General features: G+C 36.3%; 1 protein-coding gene across 9 annotated transcripts in view; it reads left to right on the top strand.

Moving 5' to 3' along the window:
- Nucleotides 1–20191, top strand: part of DOCK3 (dedicator of cytokinesis 3) — a 445236-nt gene that overhangs the window by 78588 nt on the left and 346457 nt on the right. For all 9 annotated transcript variants that reach the window (XM_067044062.1, XM_067044064.1, XM_067044059.1 and 6 more), the window contains exon 3: nucleotides 18957–18997. In XM_067044062.1, coding sequence (XP_066900163.1) covers nucleotides 18957–18997 — 41 coding nt within the window. The remainder of the gene's footprint in view (nucleotides 1–18956; nucleotides 18998–20191) is intronic.

Here is a 20191-nt window from a genome sequence, read left to right as displayed (position 1 = left end):
AGACTTCTAGGTTGGGTACTATTTTTATTAGTCTCTGCTGTACTTTGTTGGATAAATATTCCCTGTCACTTTCTAATGGCATGTAAAAATTTAAGTTTTAATGAAATTTATGGAGAGTAAAATTTTGTACCTTTTTGATAAGAAAGAATTCTTGTAATTATAAAGACTTCATTTTTATTAACTTTAGGAAATGATTTATGTATGAAAATTGTCACAATTTCAAATCATAGTACTTAGTGTACAATTTTGTACACTATTTTGTACAATATAGTTCTAAACACTTAATAGCATTACTTTTAAATGCCTTTGGCTGATTTTCCATTATGCTTGCAACTTGATGTTTAGAAGTAAGAGTTTTATAATAAACATTTGCGGGACTTCCCTGGTGACCCAGTGGGTAAGACTCTGCATTCCCAATTCAGGGGGCCCAGGTTCAATCCCTGGTTGGGGAACTAGATCCTGCATGCATGCCACAACTAAGAGTTTGCATGTTGCAGCTAAGAGTCCACATGCTGCAGCTAAGAAGTCTTCATGCCACAACTAAGAGCCCATGTGCCACAACTAAGACCCAGTGCAGCCAAAATAAATATAAATAAATAAATAATAAATACATAAACAGAACTTATTAAAAAAGTCATTTGCTTTCTACCTACCATATTCTAGGTAATAGTAGTAGATATTATACATTCATTATTTCAGCTCATCCTCAAAATAACCATATGAAACATTATTACCTTTATATTTTAGTTGAGGAAACGGAAGATCAGGAGGTTGAAGGGAACATAGGGGTATGTGGTAGAGAGAAGATTCTGTTTGTCCTGAGTATTAAGCTATTTGGCATTCAATGAGACTCTAGTTTTGGAAAAAACACTGTTTCTTGAGCTCCATTTTAAAGTCTGTTGGGTTGTGTGGGACAGCTGTTTCTCCTAATAGATTAATAAGTGAATGAATGAATACTTAACAAATGTGTTTTCTGTTTTTGGACATTGGAGCAATTCTCGGTTTTCTGGTCACCAGGAAAGTTTTCATTCATGGAGTAGTATATGAGAGTTTAAGTTAGCAATAGACTGTGGGTCATAGAAAATAAGCATCAGGGTTTGATGTTTTATATAGACAGATGTTTGCCTCCCCTGGGTCTTGAAGATGGCCTGTTTTGGGCAAGAGGAGGGTAGTAATATTTTTATTTCTGTAGTTTTGTGTACATATTTGAAACCAAATTTGTTAAGGGTTCAGAATAATGCTGATAATCTTAGTCTCACATAGCCTTTGATGAGTGGCCCCAGGCACCTCAGACTGCTGTATCTCTCCTCTTTGTATTTTCACATCCTACGTATTCACTGCCATTTCATAGTGTACCTTCATCAGGATACATCAATGGTTTGTGGAGAGAATAATAATGTAGATCTTGGGAAATCAGGGGTCTGTCTCTGTTGTGGAAGGTTTATGACTGAGCATGAGCTTATGATTTCTCAAGTTCCCCTTTATAAGATATGCAAGATAGCTATTTTTGCATGGAAATTTTAGGTGGATGAGTGAAATATTCTTAGAGCTTTTAGTAGGAAACCACAGTTTATATTTCAATGAATGTACCTTGGATGGTGTTTTTCATAATTTTTCCATTACAGTTTATTTGAGTGCTACTACGAGGACTCAAAAAAGAATACGCCTTTGTATCAGATCTTTATCCTTCTTTTGATTTTGTCTAATATTAAATGTGACCATAAATTAGCAAACTGTTAAAAAACAAATGTTATATACATCTAGATGAATTTTATCCTTAGAGTAGTAGACACCTTGACAGATTATATAATTATTCTAATAATAGTGAGCTTTTTTCAAAAAGTATTTGGAATACTCTTTAAAGTAAGCTTACAAACTCTAAAAGGATGAAAATTTGTTACCATGTTGAAAAGAATGTTGGGAGCTTTTGGGTTACTGTGGAGTATTGATTATCTGCATTTGGTTTTGCTTGTTGCTGAAACACTGCAAAAATGAAAATACAGGGATTTAAAAATGTAGTATACTCTCAGGGACACAGAAAGTTGGCAAGGCGTTGGAAGAGTGGAAACTATGACTTTACAGACCCAAGATATCTGAATCCCAAGCATGTAGTAGGAATATTTGGGAACCACCCTCATTTACACAGCAGATCCTTAAAAGGCATAGGAACTTATAGCACCAGATAGCTTTAGAAATGAGGATGAAATTATATAAGTCTTCTCCCTTATTTCAGCTCATTTGGTGGCTGCTCCTTCTTCATCTGGTAGAAGTTTTGAGGTTTATTAGAAAATAAAGGATAAATAGAGCATCTGTGGATTGAGAGACTTCATGCACGTTTTTGTAGGAAATAGGTTCTGTATTGAAAACTGGGTGATTAAGTCACGACATGCCTACAGAATATTGAATATGGAAACTTCTAGCCTTCATCTTCCACTTGGCCTTTGAAATCATGGCAGCCAGACATTTACCTTCCAAACAGGAGATTAGAAGACTTTTGTCAGCTATCTGAACATGGCAAGATGAGAGACCTAAAGATGCTGACTGTGCCAGTTATTGACTTACTATTGCCACTAAGTTCCAAACCTGCCCTTCAGCCCTTCCTGTGATGCTGGAGCTGGAGACTCTGAAAACCACATTTCTTCTTTGACAGCAAAATCTGTGTTAGGCTCTGCCAATAAAATGGCATTATAGGGAGACTATTAGGCTGGAGGTTAATGAAGAGAGTTGATTCTTCCTGTTTTTATTTTATCCCACTGGCAAACTGCTCTGAAGTCAGTTGGTCCCTGCAGTATTCCTTATGGCAGGCAGTGGTCTTGGTTCTGGTGAATGGCGTCCAGCATTTGTCACTGTGGCCATGGTTAGCATGTTTTGCCGCAGCACACTCTTCCTCAGAGATCTGTATCTTAGCCTTTTGGGATCCCTTCTTTAAGTTTCTAAGCTTTATTTCTTCTCTACTTTTCCCTTAGCCTGAAGAGTGGCAATAGTTTTTTTGTAGTTGCTACCTCAGTTATATCCTAGAGTCCTCTTTTAAATTTTTAATTACTTACTAACTTTTACCTACTTAATGATTCCTTTTTAAAAAAATTAAAGTATAGTTGATTTACAATGTTGTGTTAGTTGCTGGTGTACAGCAAAGTGATTCAGCTATATATATGTGTGTGTGTGTGTGTATTCTTTTTCACATCTTTTCAATTATATTTTATTACAATATATTGAATATAGTTCTTCTTGTTTTTTATCTATTTTATACATAGTAGTTTGTACATGATAATCCCAAACTCCTAATTTATCCCTCTCCCCCTTCCCTTTTGGTAATCATAAGTTTTGTTTTCTGTGTCTGTGAGTCTGTTTCTGTTTTGTAAATAAGTTCATTTGTATCGTATTTTAGATTTCCCATCTAAGTGATATCATATGATATTTGTCTTTCTCTGTCTCACTTCACTTTGTATGATCATCTCTAGGTCCATCCATGTTGCTGCAAATGGTATTATTTCATTCTTCTTTATGGCTGAGTAGTATTCCATTGTATATATATATATATATATATATATATATATATATATATATATATATATACCATGTCTTCTTTATCCATTCATCTGTCGGTGGACATTTAGGTTGCTTCCATGTCTTGGTTACCTAGTTAATGATTCTTTATATTAAAATTTTTCCTTTTTGAGGTTGGTGTGGTTTCTGTTTCCTGACTGGACTCTAGTAGATACCTTGATATCAGAATTTCCACAACAAATGGTAATCAGATCTCCATACAGTGAATTAGAAGGTCGGCAAACTTCACACATGCATTTAGAGCTTCCAGTTAACTTTTTTTTTTTTTTTTTTTTTTTGCTGTGCTTGTGGGATCTCAGTTCCCCAACCAGGGATTGAACCTGGGCCACAGCAGTGAAAGCCCAGAATCCTAATGACTAGGCCACCAGGGGACTCCCCCAGTTAACTTTTTTTTTTTTTTAAACATCTTTATTTGAGTATAACTGTTTTACAATAGTGTGTTAGTTTCTCCTTTACAACAAAGTGAATCAGTTATACATATACATATGTTCCCACCCCAGTTAACTTTTAATTTACTTTCTTTTAAATTGAGCAGACAACTGAGGATACGAGATATTTGAGGATGCCTCTAATATGAAAGATGGCTCCCTTCCTTCCCCCAAAAAATGAAGAAGAAAAAGCACCTTGGAGAAAGAGACTACATAGGGTGGGAAAAACTTAAACCTTGCCATTAATAACACTCTGAGACATAAAGGAAGCCATAGCATCCACGAAACAAGAACAGGATACTATAAAAAAAAGGAACATTCAGACAACAGAAAAGAGCTCTAGGAAATTAAAAATATGATAGAACATCATGAAACATGAAAAATCTCAGTAGAAGGGTTGAAAGATAAAGTTGAGGAAATTTCCTAGAAAATAGAGAAAAAATACAAATCATAGAAAATTAGAGAAGATAAGAAAATTGGAGGTCAGCTTCAAGAGATATATCACCTGGTGGAGATTCAGAAACATAGAAGAGAGAAACTGAAGGATAGAAATCAATGATGAAATAATTCAGGAAAGTATTTCAGAATTGAAGGACGTGGATTGATAGATTGAAAGTACCTAACACAAATGAATGAAAATAAACCCACATTACTGTGAAATTTCACAATATTTCACAAGATTCAGCAAGCATTCAGAGACAGGAAAGAGCATAGTACATACAGAGGATTAGATTTTAACTATAGAAGCTAGAAGACAGTAGAACAGTGTCTTCAAAATGTTGACAGAAAGTGATTTCTAATCTAGAATTTTATAACCCAGCCAAATGATGAATTGAATATGAGAGTATACTAAATATATATATATATATATATATATATATTTTTTTTTTTTTTTTTTTTTTTTTTTTTTTTTTGCGGTACGCGGGCCTCTCACTGCTGTGGTCTCTCCCATTGCGGAGCACAGGCTCCAGACGCGCTGGCTCAGCGGCCATGGCTCACGGGCCCAGCCGCTCCGCGGCATGTGGGATCTTCCCGAACCGGGGCACGAACCCGTGTCCCCTGCATCGCAGGCGGACTCTCAACCACTGCGCCACCAGGGAAGCCCTACTAAATATATTTTATGCCATGCAAAGGTCTCAGTTTTCCTTCCATATAATTTTTCTCAAGAAGCTATTAGGGGATGTGTTCCTTTAAAAGCAGTAAATAAAGCAATAAGAAGACGTGGGATTCAGGAAACAAGAGAATCCAGCACATGAGAGATTCTTGAAGATTATTTCCTGGGTGAATGTAAAGGGTGATAATCAGGGTGACATATGAGCACCAGATGTAGAAAGTAATCAGAACAAATTAAACCTGTGAGACTTGAGAGAGGGAGAGAAACAGACATATTGAAGGCTGTCATCACCATTTGCCTTGCTGCCATTATCCGCCTTTTAAATCGAAGGACAGAATGACCAGTTGAGCTTGCCTTAGAATATTACATGTACTTGACTTGTTTTGACAAGGTTCCTTGTTTTGACAAGGCGCCATACTCTTTTGCCTATATAAACTGAGAATACTCATTCTACCACTGCAAGCCTGTGTGTAGAAGGCAAGGAGAAGTCCAGGGAGTCCATGTAAAAAAGAACTGGCAGTCTTAGAAAAGCGTTGCATCTACGTGGGAGATGTAGTAGTGAAATACAGTAGGAGCAGGCACTCTAGAGTTAGCTTTTTTTAATTTGGAGTTCTTCTCTGCGTAAATGTGATTTGAAGTCCATAGTTTTCTCTGACACAGTGATGTTGAAGGCATAGATTAATCATGGCTTTAATGTTCTTCTTCCTTTTTTAAAATCTGTATGTCCTTTGGAGGCTATGTGGAGAGATTCAGTGACTTCCATTATTCTGGGGCCAAGTGAAAGTCACCTATGCTTCTACTTTTAACTTTTATACATTCTTATGTTTAAATGTGTGTGTGTGTGTGTAGTGTGTAAATAGCACATAATAGGGGATTTCTTTTTGTTTAGTCTGAGAATTTGGATTATTTCATTTGCAATTGATTTAATTATTGATCTAGCTAGGTTTAAATCTGTCATTTTGGTCTTTGTGCCTTAATTTGTTTATCTTTTCTTGCCTCCTTAAGTTGACCTAGCAACTTCTATTTATTTTCCTCTATTAGCTTGTTGGTTTTGAAGTATTTTTTTTGTCCCTTGGTGTTACGCTAGAGTTAAAACGTACATCCTTGACTTATTAGAGTCTACCTTGAATTTTTACTTTTACACCTTCCAACAGTGCATGAACTTTACAGTGATTTAATTGTGTTTACTCCTCTACTACCTTTTGTACCACTATTGTCATATATCTTCTGTCTATATTCATTTGTTTGCCCACATTTTTACCCTTTCCAGTGCTGTTTCTTTCTTCTTTTTCATGGTTGCATCTGGGATCACTTTCATTTTACCATAAGTACTCCTTTTAGTAATGCTTCTTTAGTGCAGGTTTGCTGCACATTCATTCAGCTTTTGTTTATGTGAATCTGTTTTTTCATTTGTCATCATTTTGAAAGATCTTTTCCCTGGGTGTAGTATTCTACACCCAGGTGATGAATACTTTCTTTTAGCATTTTAAAAGTTTACTTCATTAACTTTTGATTTCCATCATTTCTGTTGAAAAGTCACTGTAATATTATAGTTCTCCTAAAGGTAACATGGCTCTGTTCAGCTCTTAAGCCTGTCAGCTGCTACTTTCTGCTGGGCTTCTTGGAACCGTGCCCTGAATTAGAACTATAGGAATTAGGCAATCCCAAGAGTGGGGATTGTCAGTGGGACTCTCATTTTTGCTGGGATGTCCTCAGGGAATATCTCAGGTGAATGAGGACCTCGCTTTGATGTGATTCTCTTTTTTCAAGGATTATAGTGCCTTAGATATTGTCTATGATAGTTGCTCTCCATTGCTCTTACACAATTGTTTCATGTATTTTGTTCAGGTTTATATTTGTCTAATGTAAAGTGTCTTGCCAGGGCTAGAACCAGAAGTTAGTAAATGTATTTTATATATATTTGAATTCTAAAAGAGTTTTTAAAATATCTTAATCAATGGCAGTATTATTGAAATTTGTTTATGGTTCTCCCGAATGACTATTCTTAAGGGAACAATAACTCATTTGGAAGTAAAAGTTCTTAATTTTTAATGTACGTTTATTTATTGCCAATTATTGTCTTTTATACTTACTGCTCATAAATGAAGATTTAAAATAACATTAAATTATTTTTTATGCAAATAAATACACAGGGTTATTCTTGAACAGTTTTCAATGAAAATAATGGAAAGAGGATTTAGAATGTAGACCTTTTGAATAATTATGTTCCCCCACTTTGGGGCCGAATTCTCTGTAAATTTCTTTTTTCATGTAAGTGGTTGGTACTTTCTTTCCTGCCTATTAGTTATATAATTGGAAAAAGTATAAAGAATTAGATGGGCTGTGCATATTTTTATTGATATACCAAAGAAAAAATTAGTATTTTGGTCCTTGATTTTATAGTTGGTTACTTAAATGATCTCTAAAGTGGATCTACATGCAAATCTGCCCTTCATAATGAATGATGATTTTTTTAAACTTTTTAATCATGATATGGAATGGAATAGAAATTGTGCTTGTTGTCTACCTGTCTCTACTTTCTGAGCAGCTGTTAGCCCTGGGATGGGAGTGGGGATAGATACATTTGCATTTTTTTCCTTTTGTCAGACAGTGAAGAATATGTTATACCTTCGAAATAAAAAGTTTGAAACTTCTTATTGAAGGATACTTTTTGTTGGACTTCATTTGGTACTTTTTGATATGGCTTGATTGGTTTACACCCGGAATCTTTGTAAAGGATTGTTGATTGTTGACCGTCACAAGGCCTGAATTATATAGAGGCTTCATTCTTTCGGGTTAACACTGCGAACACTGTTCTGTAGCCTCTCTGTCAATAGCAATTGTAGTGGTACTGTTGGCTGTTTTTGGTAGTATAACCTTACTTACATTGGCAAGGACATTTCACAATCTAAATGATGATGCATATTTAACAAAGTGGTATTCAGCAGTTTTGGGATTGTAGATGTGAAAACGCCTGGCACAGAGCATGGCACAGGGACAGGTGACCACTATTTTTTTTTGTCTATATGTTTAAATAATTGTAGCCTTCAGATGAATTAATCTTTCATATATGTATTTATACACAGGATCCAGAATATTTTCCCAAACAGCCTTTCTTCTTAATATGTATTTCCTTTCTTACTGATTGATTTTCTAACCTAATGGGATTAAATTTTTAAAAAGTTTTTGTTTTTTTAAATGGGCTTCCTGGGTGGCGCAGTGGTTGAGAATCCGCCTGCCGATGCAGGGGACGCGGGTTCGTTCCACTGTCCGGGAAGATCCCACATGCCGCAGAGCAGCTGGTCCCGTGAGCCATGGCCACTGAGCCTGAGTGTCTGGAGCCTGTGTTCCGCAATGGGAGAGGCCACAACCGTTGAGAGGCCCGCGTACTGCAAAAAAAAAAAAAAAAAAAAGGCTTGAACTGAGTTTTAAATTTATACACCAAGTGTGTTTATACACCAATTGTGGAAGGTGTAATCAATCCAGAGTTAAGTTGACAAATGTAAACCCTTACATCTGTCTCATTTCATTCACACGTTAAATCTTCACTGAGCACTTACTTAGTGATAGTAAGCACACATACACACAAGTGTGCTACTTTCCTACTTCTTTGACAATCCAGTATTCTCAGTTTTATTTTTTGTTCATTAATTACTTTTAAATAGTATGTAATGTTTTCTCTGAGTTTTATTATATTTGAGAATCTAGGGAATCCCTACCTGTCTTTCTAAAATCTACAATTTGCTTCTTGCTCTTCAGTCTGATACGGTTATATTTTATTTTAAAATCTATTTTCTGTATTTTTCAATCTCCTTTGTGGAATAATTACTTAAATAGAACACACTTTGAATAACTCCTAAAGTGAACCCTCCTGCACTGTTGGTGGGAATGTAAATTGATACAGCCGCTATGGAGAACAGTATGGAGGTTCCTTAAAAAACTAAAAATAGAACTACCATACGACCCAGCAATCCCACTACTGGGCATATACCCTGAGAAAACCATAATTCAAAAAAAGTCATGTACCACAATGTTCATTGCAGCTCTATTTACAATAGCCAGGACATGGAAGCGACCTAAGTGTCCATCAACAGATGAATGGATAAAGAAGATGTAGCATATGTATACAGTGGAACATTACTCAGCCATAAAAAGAAACGAAATTGAGTTATTTGTATTGAGGTGGATGGACCTAGAGTCTGTCATACAGAGTGAAGCAAGTCAGAAAGAGAAAAACAAATACTGTATGCTAACACATATATATGGAATCTAAAAAACAAACAAAAAAAGGTCATGAAGAACTTAGGGGCAAGACAGGAATAAAGATGCAGACCTACTAGAGAGTGGACTTGAGGACACGGGGAGGGGGAGGGTAAGCTGGGACAAAGTGAGATAGTGGCATGGACATATATTCACTACCAGATGTAAAATAGATAGCTAGTGGGAAGCAGCGACATAGCACAGGGAGATCAGCTCAGTGCTTTGTGACCACCTAGAGGGGTGGGATAGGGGGGTGGGAGGGAGGGAGATGCAAGAGGGAGGAGATATGGGGATATATGTATATGTATAACTGATTCACTTTGTTATAAAGCAGAAACTGACATACCATTGTAAAGCAATTATACTCCAATAAAAATGTTTTAAAAAAAACTAAAGTAAAATCCCTAGTGATTTCAGTATAAAACAGGACTTAATATTGCATCTCAGTTAGAAGCTTTCATTTACTACCTTAATTTTTAATCACATTTTTTAAAATGGCATTTTTCGAGTCTAAATTTCTGACATTTTTAAAGTAGACATTTTGTATATACATTATTGAGTTTTCTAACTTTACTAGTATGTAATTTAAAAATTTATTTTAGGTAAAATTACCATTTTTAGTAAATGTAACCAATAACATTTAAGTTGATGAAATGAAAATGTGTCACTTTTTCAGTGGTCTTCACAAGTATTGTATGTAATGTCTGGGTGAAAGAAGTTAACACAACATGGGAGTGTTTCTATGTCAAATGAGGCCAAGATTGGAGGAATACAGGCTCCATAAGGAAACATTTTTGTTAGATATCTGTGCCACAGTATCACTACACTACACGCTTTCACGAGGTCCCTAAAATCAAGTCTCATATTTTAGAGTCCAGTTAATATCTTAGAGCTTTTGGTTTTACTGTTGTTTTTCCACTTTACTTTTCTGTTTTGTCATTTTCTAATCTTGTGGACCTTCTACAATTTTTTGTAGAGATAATATTTGCATTGATGTATTTTTTTATGTGGGATTACAACCCACATTTAATTTTTTTACTTGGTACTGGTTCTTTTCCTGGCTCTTTTCAGCATGGAACTTTTCTCAGTAGTGACTGTTACTTATTTCTTGTGTTGATAAATTTGATGTTATAAAGAATTTTTGTAAACCTAGCTAACAGGAAACCTAGTTTGGCTTTTCTTTAAAAACTGTACACCCAGTTAAAAGCTATGTAGACTAAGAAAATAAGCTTATTCTCTTAGGCCAGTCTATGTTTTGGGACACTAAAGAGACATTTTGGTTTATTTTAGCTATCCTATTCCTAATTTACTTTCTACATTTTGTTGATTTTAGTAGAAATCTTACTTTAGGTCAGAAATATAAAGTCCTTCAGTGCATGGATAGCTCTAGATAGCATTTTGTATGAAGGTGAGTTACAAGTAAAAGTCCATTGAGACAGAGCAATGGTTGTAAGCATGAAAGATTCAATGATGGCTTTTTAAGAATAAAAGAATTGTGGCTAAAGTCATATTTGTCGTTCAGGTTCTATTAGTGATAATTAATTATGGACAGATTATATGGTGAAAAAGTCATTTTGAGCTTCCCTGGTGGCGCAGTGGTGGAGAATCCGCCTGCCAATGCAGGGGACATGGGTTCAAGCCTTGGTCCGGGAAGATCCCACATGCCGCGGAGCAACTAAGCCTGTGCGCCACAACTACTGAGCCTGTGCTCTAGAGTCCGTGAACCACAACTACTGAGCTCAGACGCCTAGAGCCCGTGCTCTGCAGCAGGTGAAGCCACCGCAATGAGAAGCCCACGCACCGCAACAAAGAGTAGCCCCCGCTCACCACAACTAGAGAAAGCCTGCGCACAGCAATGAAGACCGAACACAGCCAAAAATAAATAAATAAAATAAATAAATTTTAAAAAAAGTCATTTTTGTTTAATGTTGGAAGAGTTACTTTCCATGTATTTGGAGGCCCTTCATACTCATTCTCTCCAGTTTTAGGTTCAGTGATTGTACTTTCTGTTGCAGTAGTAAATCTTCTCTGTACGAGTGTCTGTATCAACATTTTGTTGGTGAGAAAGGAGAACACGGGTATTAATTCATGCACTAATTTGAATCTCTGTTAGATGGGTAAGAGTATTTCTTTTTTATTTATATCCCTACTTTTTCCAGAAATGATTTAAGAGGGCCATTTTGGAGTGTATTTTTGGGCCCTTAATGTTTCTTAGAATGAACACCATTTATATTAAGAAACTTCTGACTGCAGGTTTTTTTTTTTTTTTTTCCCCTATAGGCCCAGTCTCCTTTGGGGAGGTTTAGAAATACACTTTACAGTATTATTTAGCAGACATAGAGTTTTAGTGTGTCTTGTTTCTCTGTCATTCCCCCCGCCACCCCCAGTAATTGAGTATGAGACATTGTTCAAGGCACTTTACATATATCAACTTTATCAACACCACTTGCCAGTTAGGTATTATTAGCCCATATATTACAGATTTATTAATTTCTTTCAGTTACCAAATATTTGAGTGCCTAATGCTGATCAAGCACTCTTTCAGCTGGGACTCAGCTGAAAAGGATAAAACAAACTTCTCATTGAGAAGAATAAGGAAGGACAAAACAGGTAGAAGGAGATAGAGTGATAGTGTGCATTGGGGTGAGGTGGGGGGTTATGTTTTCTATGTATTTATATAGGATAATCATGGAAGGCCTTTCCTGAGAAGATAACATTTGGGCAGAGAATAGATGGTAGTGAGGAAGCAGTTCTGTGGTTCTCTAGGAGAAGAGCAGTCCAGGCATATGTGGCATGGAGTATAAAAGTCATGAGGTATGGGAGCTTGCTTAGTGAGTTGAAGGAATTGCAGGGAAACTGGTATGGCTGTAGTTGAGGGGTTGGTTAGGGAGGAGCAGAGAGCGTGGTGGGAGATGCAGTAAGCAGAGGTTGTAGTAAGGACTTTGGATTGATTTTTTTTTTGGCTGCATTGGGTTTTTGTTGCTGCCGCAGGCTTTTTCTGGTTGCGGCGAGCAGGGGCTACTCTTCATTTGAGTACGTGGGCTTCTCATTGCGGTGGCTTCTCTTGTTGTGGAGCACAGGCTCTAGGCGCACAGGCTTCAGTAGTTGTGGCACGGGGCTTAGTAGTTGTGGCTCGTGGGCTCTAGAGCACAGTCTCACTAGTTGTGGCACATGGGGTTGGTTGCTCTGCAGCATGTGGGAATTTTCCCGGACGAGGACTTGAACCCGTGTTCCCTGCATTGGCAGGTGGATTCTTAACCACTGAGCCTCCAGGGGAGTCCCAGGACTTTGGATTTTATTTTGAGATGCGATGCCATTGGACAGTTTTGAGCAGAGGAGTAACTAAGGCTCAAGGAGTTATACTTTGCTTTTGGAGTTTGAAGACAACACCCAAACTTTCCCCAGTAATTCTTGCATTATAAAGTTATATCACCAAATATTTGGGTAAAGTCCTGTGAATAACATTCCCCTAGCTTAGAAGTTGGAGAGTTGTAGCAAGTTATTGAGGAAGGAGGAGCTGGTGTTTCGGGAGGCAACACTAGTTTAGCATTTCTTAGAATTCAATCATGATATGACTTAAGTCTAAGGTATACATGATAATTGATTCCCTGACGGAAGCAGTCTTTGTAGTAAGTTATAAACTTGGTGTTTTAAGAATGCCTTCCTTTCCTCATTCAATTTTCTACAAAAATTTATATCTGAAAATGCTAAAGTATAAAAATATATCTGACTCTTAAGTTCCTAACAGTGATCAAACCATCAGATGTTGACGCATCAGATGAGAAAGACTGATACACTCTTCTATTAAATGAATATGGTGACAGTGAAATTGATGAGGAGTCAGGCAGTCTGACCATCAAAGGGGTTTCACTTTGTGTGCCAGCACTGTGAAATCTTGGAAAGTCAAAAGATAAATGATGAAAATGAAAGGAGAGAATTATAGTTGCAAAGGTACGTTGTCCAGGGTTACTGTAATAGGAAAACAGAAATTTAGAAGATGTGTCATTGTACTAGCTCATTAAAAACATCTTTTTACTGTTGATTCTTAATGATGTTGCAGATATCTGAGTTCTTTGAATCTTTTATCTGAGAAGTTATGAACTTTTTTGTTCTGTATGTAAAAGACATTAAAAGAATGAGCTTTTTCTTCTTTCTTCTGTCTCTCCTTTCTTATTCTTTCTTCATCCTCTTCAGTTCTGAATCTCTCATGGAATGATACCATTTGACAAAATTTGTAGCAGATGTTTGGTTTTAAGAAAAAGCGATGGCTGAAATTCATTGAGCATAGTTCTCATGACCCTTACAATGGTGGCACTGAATGAAGATGATAATGTGTTTTTTTAAAAAATAAATAAATTTATTTATTTATGGCTGCATTAGTTCTTTGTTGCTGCTCGCGGGCTTTCTCTAGTTGTGGTGAGCGGGGGCTATTCTTCGTTGCAGTGCGCTTGCACTTGTGGCTTGCAGGCTCTAGAGTGCAGCCTCAGTAGTTGTGGCCTGCAGGCTCTGGAGTGCAGGCTCAGTAGTTGTGGCTTATGGGCTTAGTTGCTCCGCAGCATGTGGGATCTTCCCAGACCAGGGCTCAAACCCGTGTTTCCTGCATTGTCAGGTGGATTCTTAACCACTGGGCCACGAGGGAAGTCCCTGATAATGTTTTTGAAGCTACTTGCTATTCATCAGAACTGGTCTAAGTTTTCCTCTCTTTTGTTCCTCTGCCTCCCAACAAGAAGCAAGAGTTTATATTGCAATCTAATATGTATATTTCATTCATAAGGACACAGCTTTTTAAAAAATAAATTTATTTATTTTATTTATTTATTTTTGGCTGTGTTGGGTGTTTGTTGCTGTGTGTGGGCTTTCTCTAGTTGTGGTGAGTGGGTGCTACTCTTTGTTGCAGTGCACAGGCCTCTTATTGCGGTTGCTTCTCTTGCTGTGGAGCACGGGCTCTAGGTGCATCAGTTTCAATAGTTGCAGCATGCGGGCTCAGTAGTTGTGACTCATGGGCTCTAGAGCACAAGCTCAGTAGTTGTGGCGCACTGGCTTAGTTGCTCCACGGCCTGTGGGATCTTCTCGAACCAGGGATTGAACCCGTGTCCTCTGCATTGGCAGGCAGATTCTCAACCACTGCATCACCAGGGAAGCCCAGGACAGAGCTTTTTGATAAACAATATTGTGAGAGTTTACTAGCTGAGAAATGGCTGACCTCTGTAAACATGTTATATTATCTGATCAAGTGCTTACCTGAAATCTTGAGGTGGTGCTTAATTTGCATGTGATTTTATCCCAGTTATTCTCTCAATGTTGTTTTATAAAAACATTAAAAATTGGGACTTTGTTGTTGCTTCTCTGTGAAGTTGTTGCTTAATTCAAGGTCATGAAGATTTACTCCTACATTTTCTTCTAAGAATCTTTGTCTTTTCAAAATATAAATATTTTTAATATCTTCTCTGGTAACTCAGACCATCCCACAGATTTGTAAAAATTCCTCTAGAGTGAGTAATAGCCCCAATTCAATGCTGTTGTATAGGGAGGGGATAATATATGGGAGTAGAATTTCTGTGTCATACAATATGCAGATAATATTGCATTGTTTTTGAAAGTGGGGACCATTTATTATCCCCCTCACTAGCAGTATCTGTTCGCTCTACATTCTCTTGCCAACACCTGATATTGTTAGAATTTCAAAGAAAAATTCTAACCATTGTGGTAGATGTGAAGTATACTATTGTGTGTGTATTTATTTTAGTCAGGTTATTGAGGTGTAACCTATATACAGGAAGAGTCATCCTTTTTGGAGTATAGTCATAAGAATTTTGTGAATTTGGGGAAATGCATAATCTTGTAACCATCGCCACAATCTAGATACAGAACATTTTCACCACCCCCAAATATAACATCATGCTCCTTGTACTCAAACTTCCTTCCCAACCCCTTTCTCTCAACCCTGGGCAACCACTGATCTGTCCTTCTAGTTTTGTGTTTTCCAGAGCATCATATAAATGGAATCACACATTATATAGTGTCTGGCTTTTTTCACTTAGCATAATGCATTGGAAAGCCATTCATGTCATATGTATCTGTAGTGTGTTCTTCCTTAGCAGTATTTCATCATACAGGTTGAAACCACCTTTTATCTGTGCAGCAGTTGATGGACATTTGAATTGTTTTGTTTTTGATTGTTATGATTAAAGTTGTTATAAATAATGAGTATAGATTTTATTGTAGACTTTTTTTGTATTGGGCAAATACTTAGGTGTGGGATTACATATAGTAAATGCGTTACAAAAACAAAAGACTTTATTTTTTAGAGCAGTTTTAGACAAAATTGAGTGGAAAGTACAGAGAGTTCCAGTATACCCCCCTGCCTTCACACGTGTGCAGCCTCCCCCAATATCAACATCATTCACTAGAATGGGTACACTTGTTACAATTGATGAACCTACATTGACAAATCATTATCACCCAAAGTCCATAGTTTACATCAGAGTTCACTCTTGGTGATGTACACACTGTTGGTTTAGATAAATATATCGTGACATGTATCTGCCGCTATAGTATTACAGAGTAGTTTTACTGCCCTAAAAATTCTCTTCACCTATTTATCCCTCCCTCCCTGCAAACCCTTGGCAACCATTTTTCTTCTTACTGTCTCCATGGTTTTGCCTTTTCCAGATTGTCATATAGTTGGAATCATACAGTATGTGGCATTTTCATATTGGCTTCGTTCATTTAGTAATATGCATTTAAAGATCTTCCATGTCTTTTTGTGGCTTGATAGCTCATTTTTAAAAAATCACTGGATAATATTCCATTGTCTGGATGTACCACAGTTTTATTTATCCATTTACCTATTGAAGGTCATCTTCGTTTCTTCTAAGTTTAAGCACTTATGAATAAAGCTGCTATAAAAATCCATATGCAGGTTTTTGTGTGGACATAAGTGTTCAACTCATTTGAATAAGTACCAAAGAGTGAGTCTGATGGATCTTGTGGTAAAAGTACATTTAGTTTTGTAAGAAATTGCCAAACTGTCTTCCAAAGTGGTTGTACCATTTTGGATTCCCATCTGCAATGAAAGTTCCTGTTGCTCCACATCCTCATCAGCATTTGGTGTTGTCAGTGTTTTGGATAGTGGCTCTTCTAGTAGATGTGCAGTGGTATCTCATTGTTTTAATTTGTAGCTTCTGAATCACATATGATGTTGAGCATCTTTCCATATGCTTATTTGCCAACTGTATATCTTCTTTGGTGAGGTATCTGTTCAGGTCTCTGCCCATTTGTTAATTGAGAACAAACTTGTAGTTACCAGTAGGGAGAGGGGAGGGGGGAGGGGCAATATAGGGGTAGGGGATTAAGAGGTACAAATTATTAGGTATAAAATAAGGTACAAGGATATATTGTACAACACTGGGAGTATAGGCAATATTTTATAATAACTATAAATGGAGTATAACCTTAAAAATTTATTCTTATATGGAGTGTGCTTAAGAAATCTTTGTCTAGCCACAAGATCACAAAAATGGTCTCTTGTTGTCCTTGTATAAGTTTTACACTTTTAGATACATTTTGAGGTAATTTTGTTAATAGTGCAAGGTATAGGTTGGGGTTCTTTTTTTCTTTTTGTATATGTATGTCTGATTGTTTCAGCACCGTTTGTTGAAAGACTATCATTTCTCCATTGAAGTGCTTTTGTACCTTTGTCAAAAATCAATTGTTCATTTATGTGTGGGTTAATTTCTGGATTTTACAATCTATTTCATTGATCTCTGTGTCTGTTCTTTAGCCAGTATTACACTCTCAATTATGGTAGGTTTATATTAAGTCTTAAAATCAGGTAGTGTGGGTCATTCAAATTTTTTCTTTCTTCAAAATTGTTTTGACTATTATAGTAGTCATTTGTCTTGACTTATAAATTTTAGAACTTGTTAATATCCTACCAAAAATTTCTCTGGGATTTTGATTGGGATTGAATTGAATCTATAGATCAGTTTAGGGATAATTGATATCTTAACAGTGCTAAGTTTTATAATTCGTGAACATGGGAAACCTCTTCATTTATTTAGGTCTTTCTGCATTTCTTCTTTTCTGTCCTCTTCAGGGGCTGTTAGTTTTCTGGTTTTCCCTGTGAATGTGGGACTGGTTTTCAAGTTTAACACAGGGCTGTGGAGAGGGAGATGGGATAGGGCAAGTTAAAAGGGTTGTTCTGACTGAGATTCAGATTTCTTGAATAAATACTCTTTGGAATATTTCAAGTCTTTAGTTTGCTTCTAGAGTTCTAAAAAAGTTGATACTGACAGTGTTTGCCAGTGTTATTATTGCTTTTACTGAGAATAGGGTTTTTTTGGCAGTCCTTACTCTGCCATACCTGCTGATGTCATTTTTTTTTTTTTTTTTTTGTGGTAAGCGGGCTTCTCACTGTTGTGGCCTCTCCCGCTGCAGAGCACAGGCTCTGGACGTGCAGGCCCATGGACGTGCAGGCCCAGCAGCCGCCGCTCCACAGCATGTGGAATCTTCCCGGATCAGGGCACGAACCTGTGTCCCCTACATCGGCAGGCGGACTCTCAACCACTGCGCCACCAGGGAAGCCCTGATGTCATTCTTTATCCTGTTTAATATATGGTAAAGTGTCACATTGGTAAGGTTATCACTTACCAAAAATAAAGATATTGAGACTCTCAAGTGTAAATTGAGTTATTCAAATTTATGATCTCATCTGTTGTACTAAACAGAAATAAGGGTATTGTTTTATTGTTTGTTATAATTTCAGGGGAGAAAAAGTTGATTCTTTTCCTCATAGCTTTGTTGTGGGACTTAAAGGTTAATACATGGAACAACTCAATTTCAGAACATGGAATTAAGGATAGTAAGCTCTCAGTTAATATTAGCTATCATCAACAATCTCCTCTTTCTTTTTTCTTCATATTCCTCCTTTAAATATAACTCTTAGCTTCTTCTACTCACTGGAGTTGTTTCCCCTTAAACCCAAGTAGAGAAACTATAGCAACCCTCTGAAAATAATAGATTGGATTGAGAAAAGTTGGTAAAAAAATTTCCTTTCTCTGAAAATTGTTTTTATTGTGTAATTTTAACTTTCATTGTTATTGCTGTTTATGAATGGTGAGAGGGAATAAATGAAGCACTGATGTCAACTTCAGCAGCTGGAAAGCCAAGAAATGAGGGTGGTGTAGTTTAGTGCATGGGAGAGTCAATGAGACTAGGAAATACAAAGTCTGGGCTGTTCTCCCTATCTGCCACCAAAAAAGCTTATATGATTTTGGCGTTTTCCTAACCCGTAATGGTTTCCTCTGGGAATTTTCAAGGAGTTGAATATATGTCCTCTGAAATCTTTTCTAATTTTTTTTTTTTGTCTTATTCAGTTGAAAGTGATTTTGTGCTTTTTGATGAAAATTGGGAATGTTGTATTTATTGTAAGATTATTTCTTTTGGAGTAAACTATGCTTAATAAAGGCATAAAGTGCCTAAAACTTACTAGAAAGTTTTGCATTAATTAATTATCCTAAAAGTAATGTCTCTTACAGAAAATGACAACAATATGATTTTAATATCTTTTGTATGTTTTGTTTTAGGTTGGTATAGAGGACTTTCAACAAAGAAGCCAAATGTAAAGGTAATGAAAAGTTTATTGTTACCTTTTCTAATGTAGAAAGCAGCCTAATATATTTGTTTGATATAAAAACAATTCTTACTTGTCAGTCTTTGAATCTTTTACAGTAACCACACTCATTCTTTCCTTCATAGAACTGTATCAGACTCTACTCTGTCTCAGCAGTATTAAAATGACTTTTTAAAAAGGACAGAAAAGTGTATGTATGGTAATAGATGGAAAGCTTATTTTGAAAAAGCCTATTTAGGACATTTAATATTTTTTCCTTAAAACAGTTGACAAAAGTATATTGACTTTTTCTTAGGCCTAGTCCTGTGTAGTCATGTGATTAGTTAGATGAATTTATTTCTAAAATGGAAAAAACTTTAAAAATAATGTTCAGTTAGATACATCTCTGTTGATCATAATGTTCTTGTTAAAATATGAATTTAAATAAGACTTTTAAATGCCAAATGCTAATTTTATGGACTAGATTTATGTGTTTATTCTATTATCAATTAATAGTAATTTGATCAAACAAAATATATTTTAATTGGAAGTTATAATACATGTAGCAACATTTTTTTCCAGTAATGCATTTGCAAAAACTTCTTTCTGCTTTACTTTTTCTATAATAATATCAGTTTTTCTTATATATTTTTTGTAGGCTTAATATTTAGTGTATTATGTTTTTTCTTACATAGAAAATGCCAAAATTATCACATAATTTTTATTAAAAAATAAAAATTTTCGGAGTTGTAATCATCAATTTTGCCAGTAGAATCACTTGTTTCATTAGTTTTTAAGGTAGTGATCATAAGAAGACAATATCTTCAAACTTTCATTCCTCATAGCTAGGGCTTCTTATCCTTGGCAACATTGACATTTTGGGCCAGATAAGTCTTTGTTATCTTGTACATTATAAGAAATTTAGCAGCGTATATGACCTCCAGTCACTAACATCTCCTCTCAAGTTGTGGCAGTGAAAAATGTCTCCAGACATTGCCAAAGGCCCTGGGCCTGCTGGGGGTGGGAGGTAGGTGGGGTGGTGGTGGTAACATTGCCCCAGTTAAGAACCACTGCTCGTAGGTAATTTTTTACCTTGTGTCTCTAGTTTTCATTTTTTTTTTTTTTTTTTTTTTTTTGTGGCATGCGGGCCTCTCACTGTTGTGGCCTCTCCCGTTGCGGAGCACAGGCTCCGGACGCACAGGCTCAGCG

This window comes from Kogia breviceps, chromosome 10 (assembly GCF_026419965.1).
Source record: "Kogia breviceps isolate mKogBre1 chromosome 10, mKogBre1 haplotype 1, whole genome shotgun sequence".
Classification (NCBI taxonomy): domain Eukaryota; kingdom Metazoa; phylum Chordata; class Mammalia; order Artiodactyla; family Physeteridae; genus Kogia; species Kogia breviceps.
Note: the sequence above shows the minus strand (reverse complement) of the source record. Positions and strands in the feature narration are given on the sequence as shown.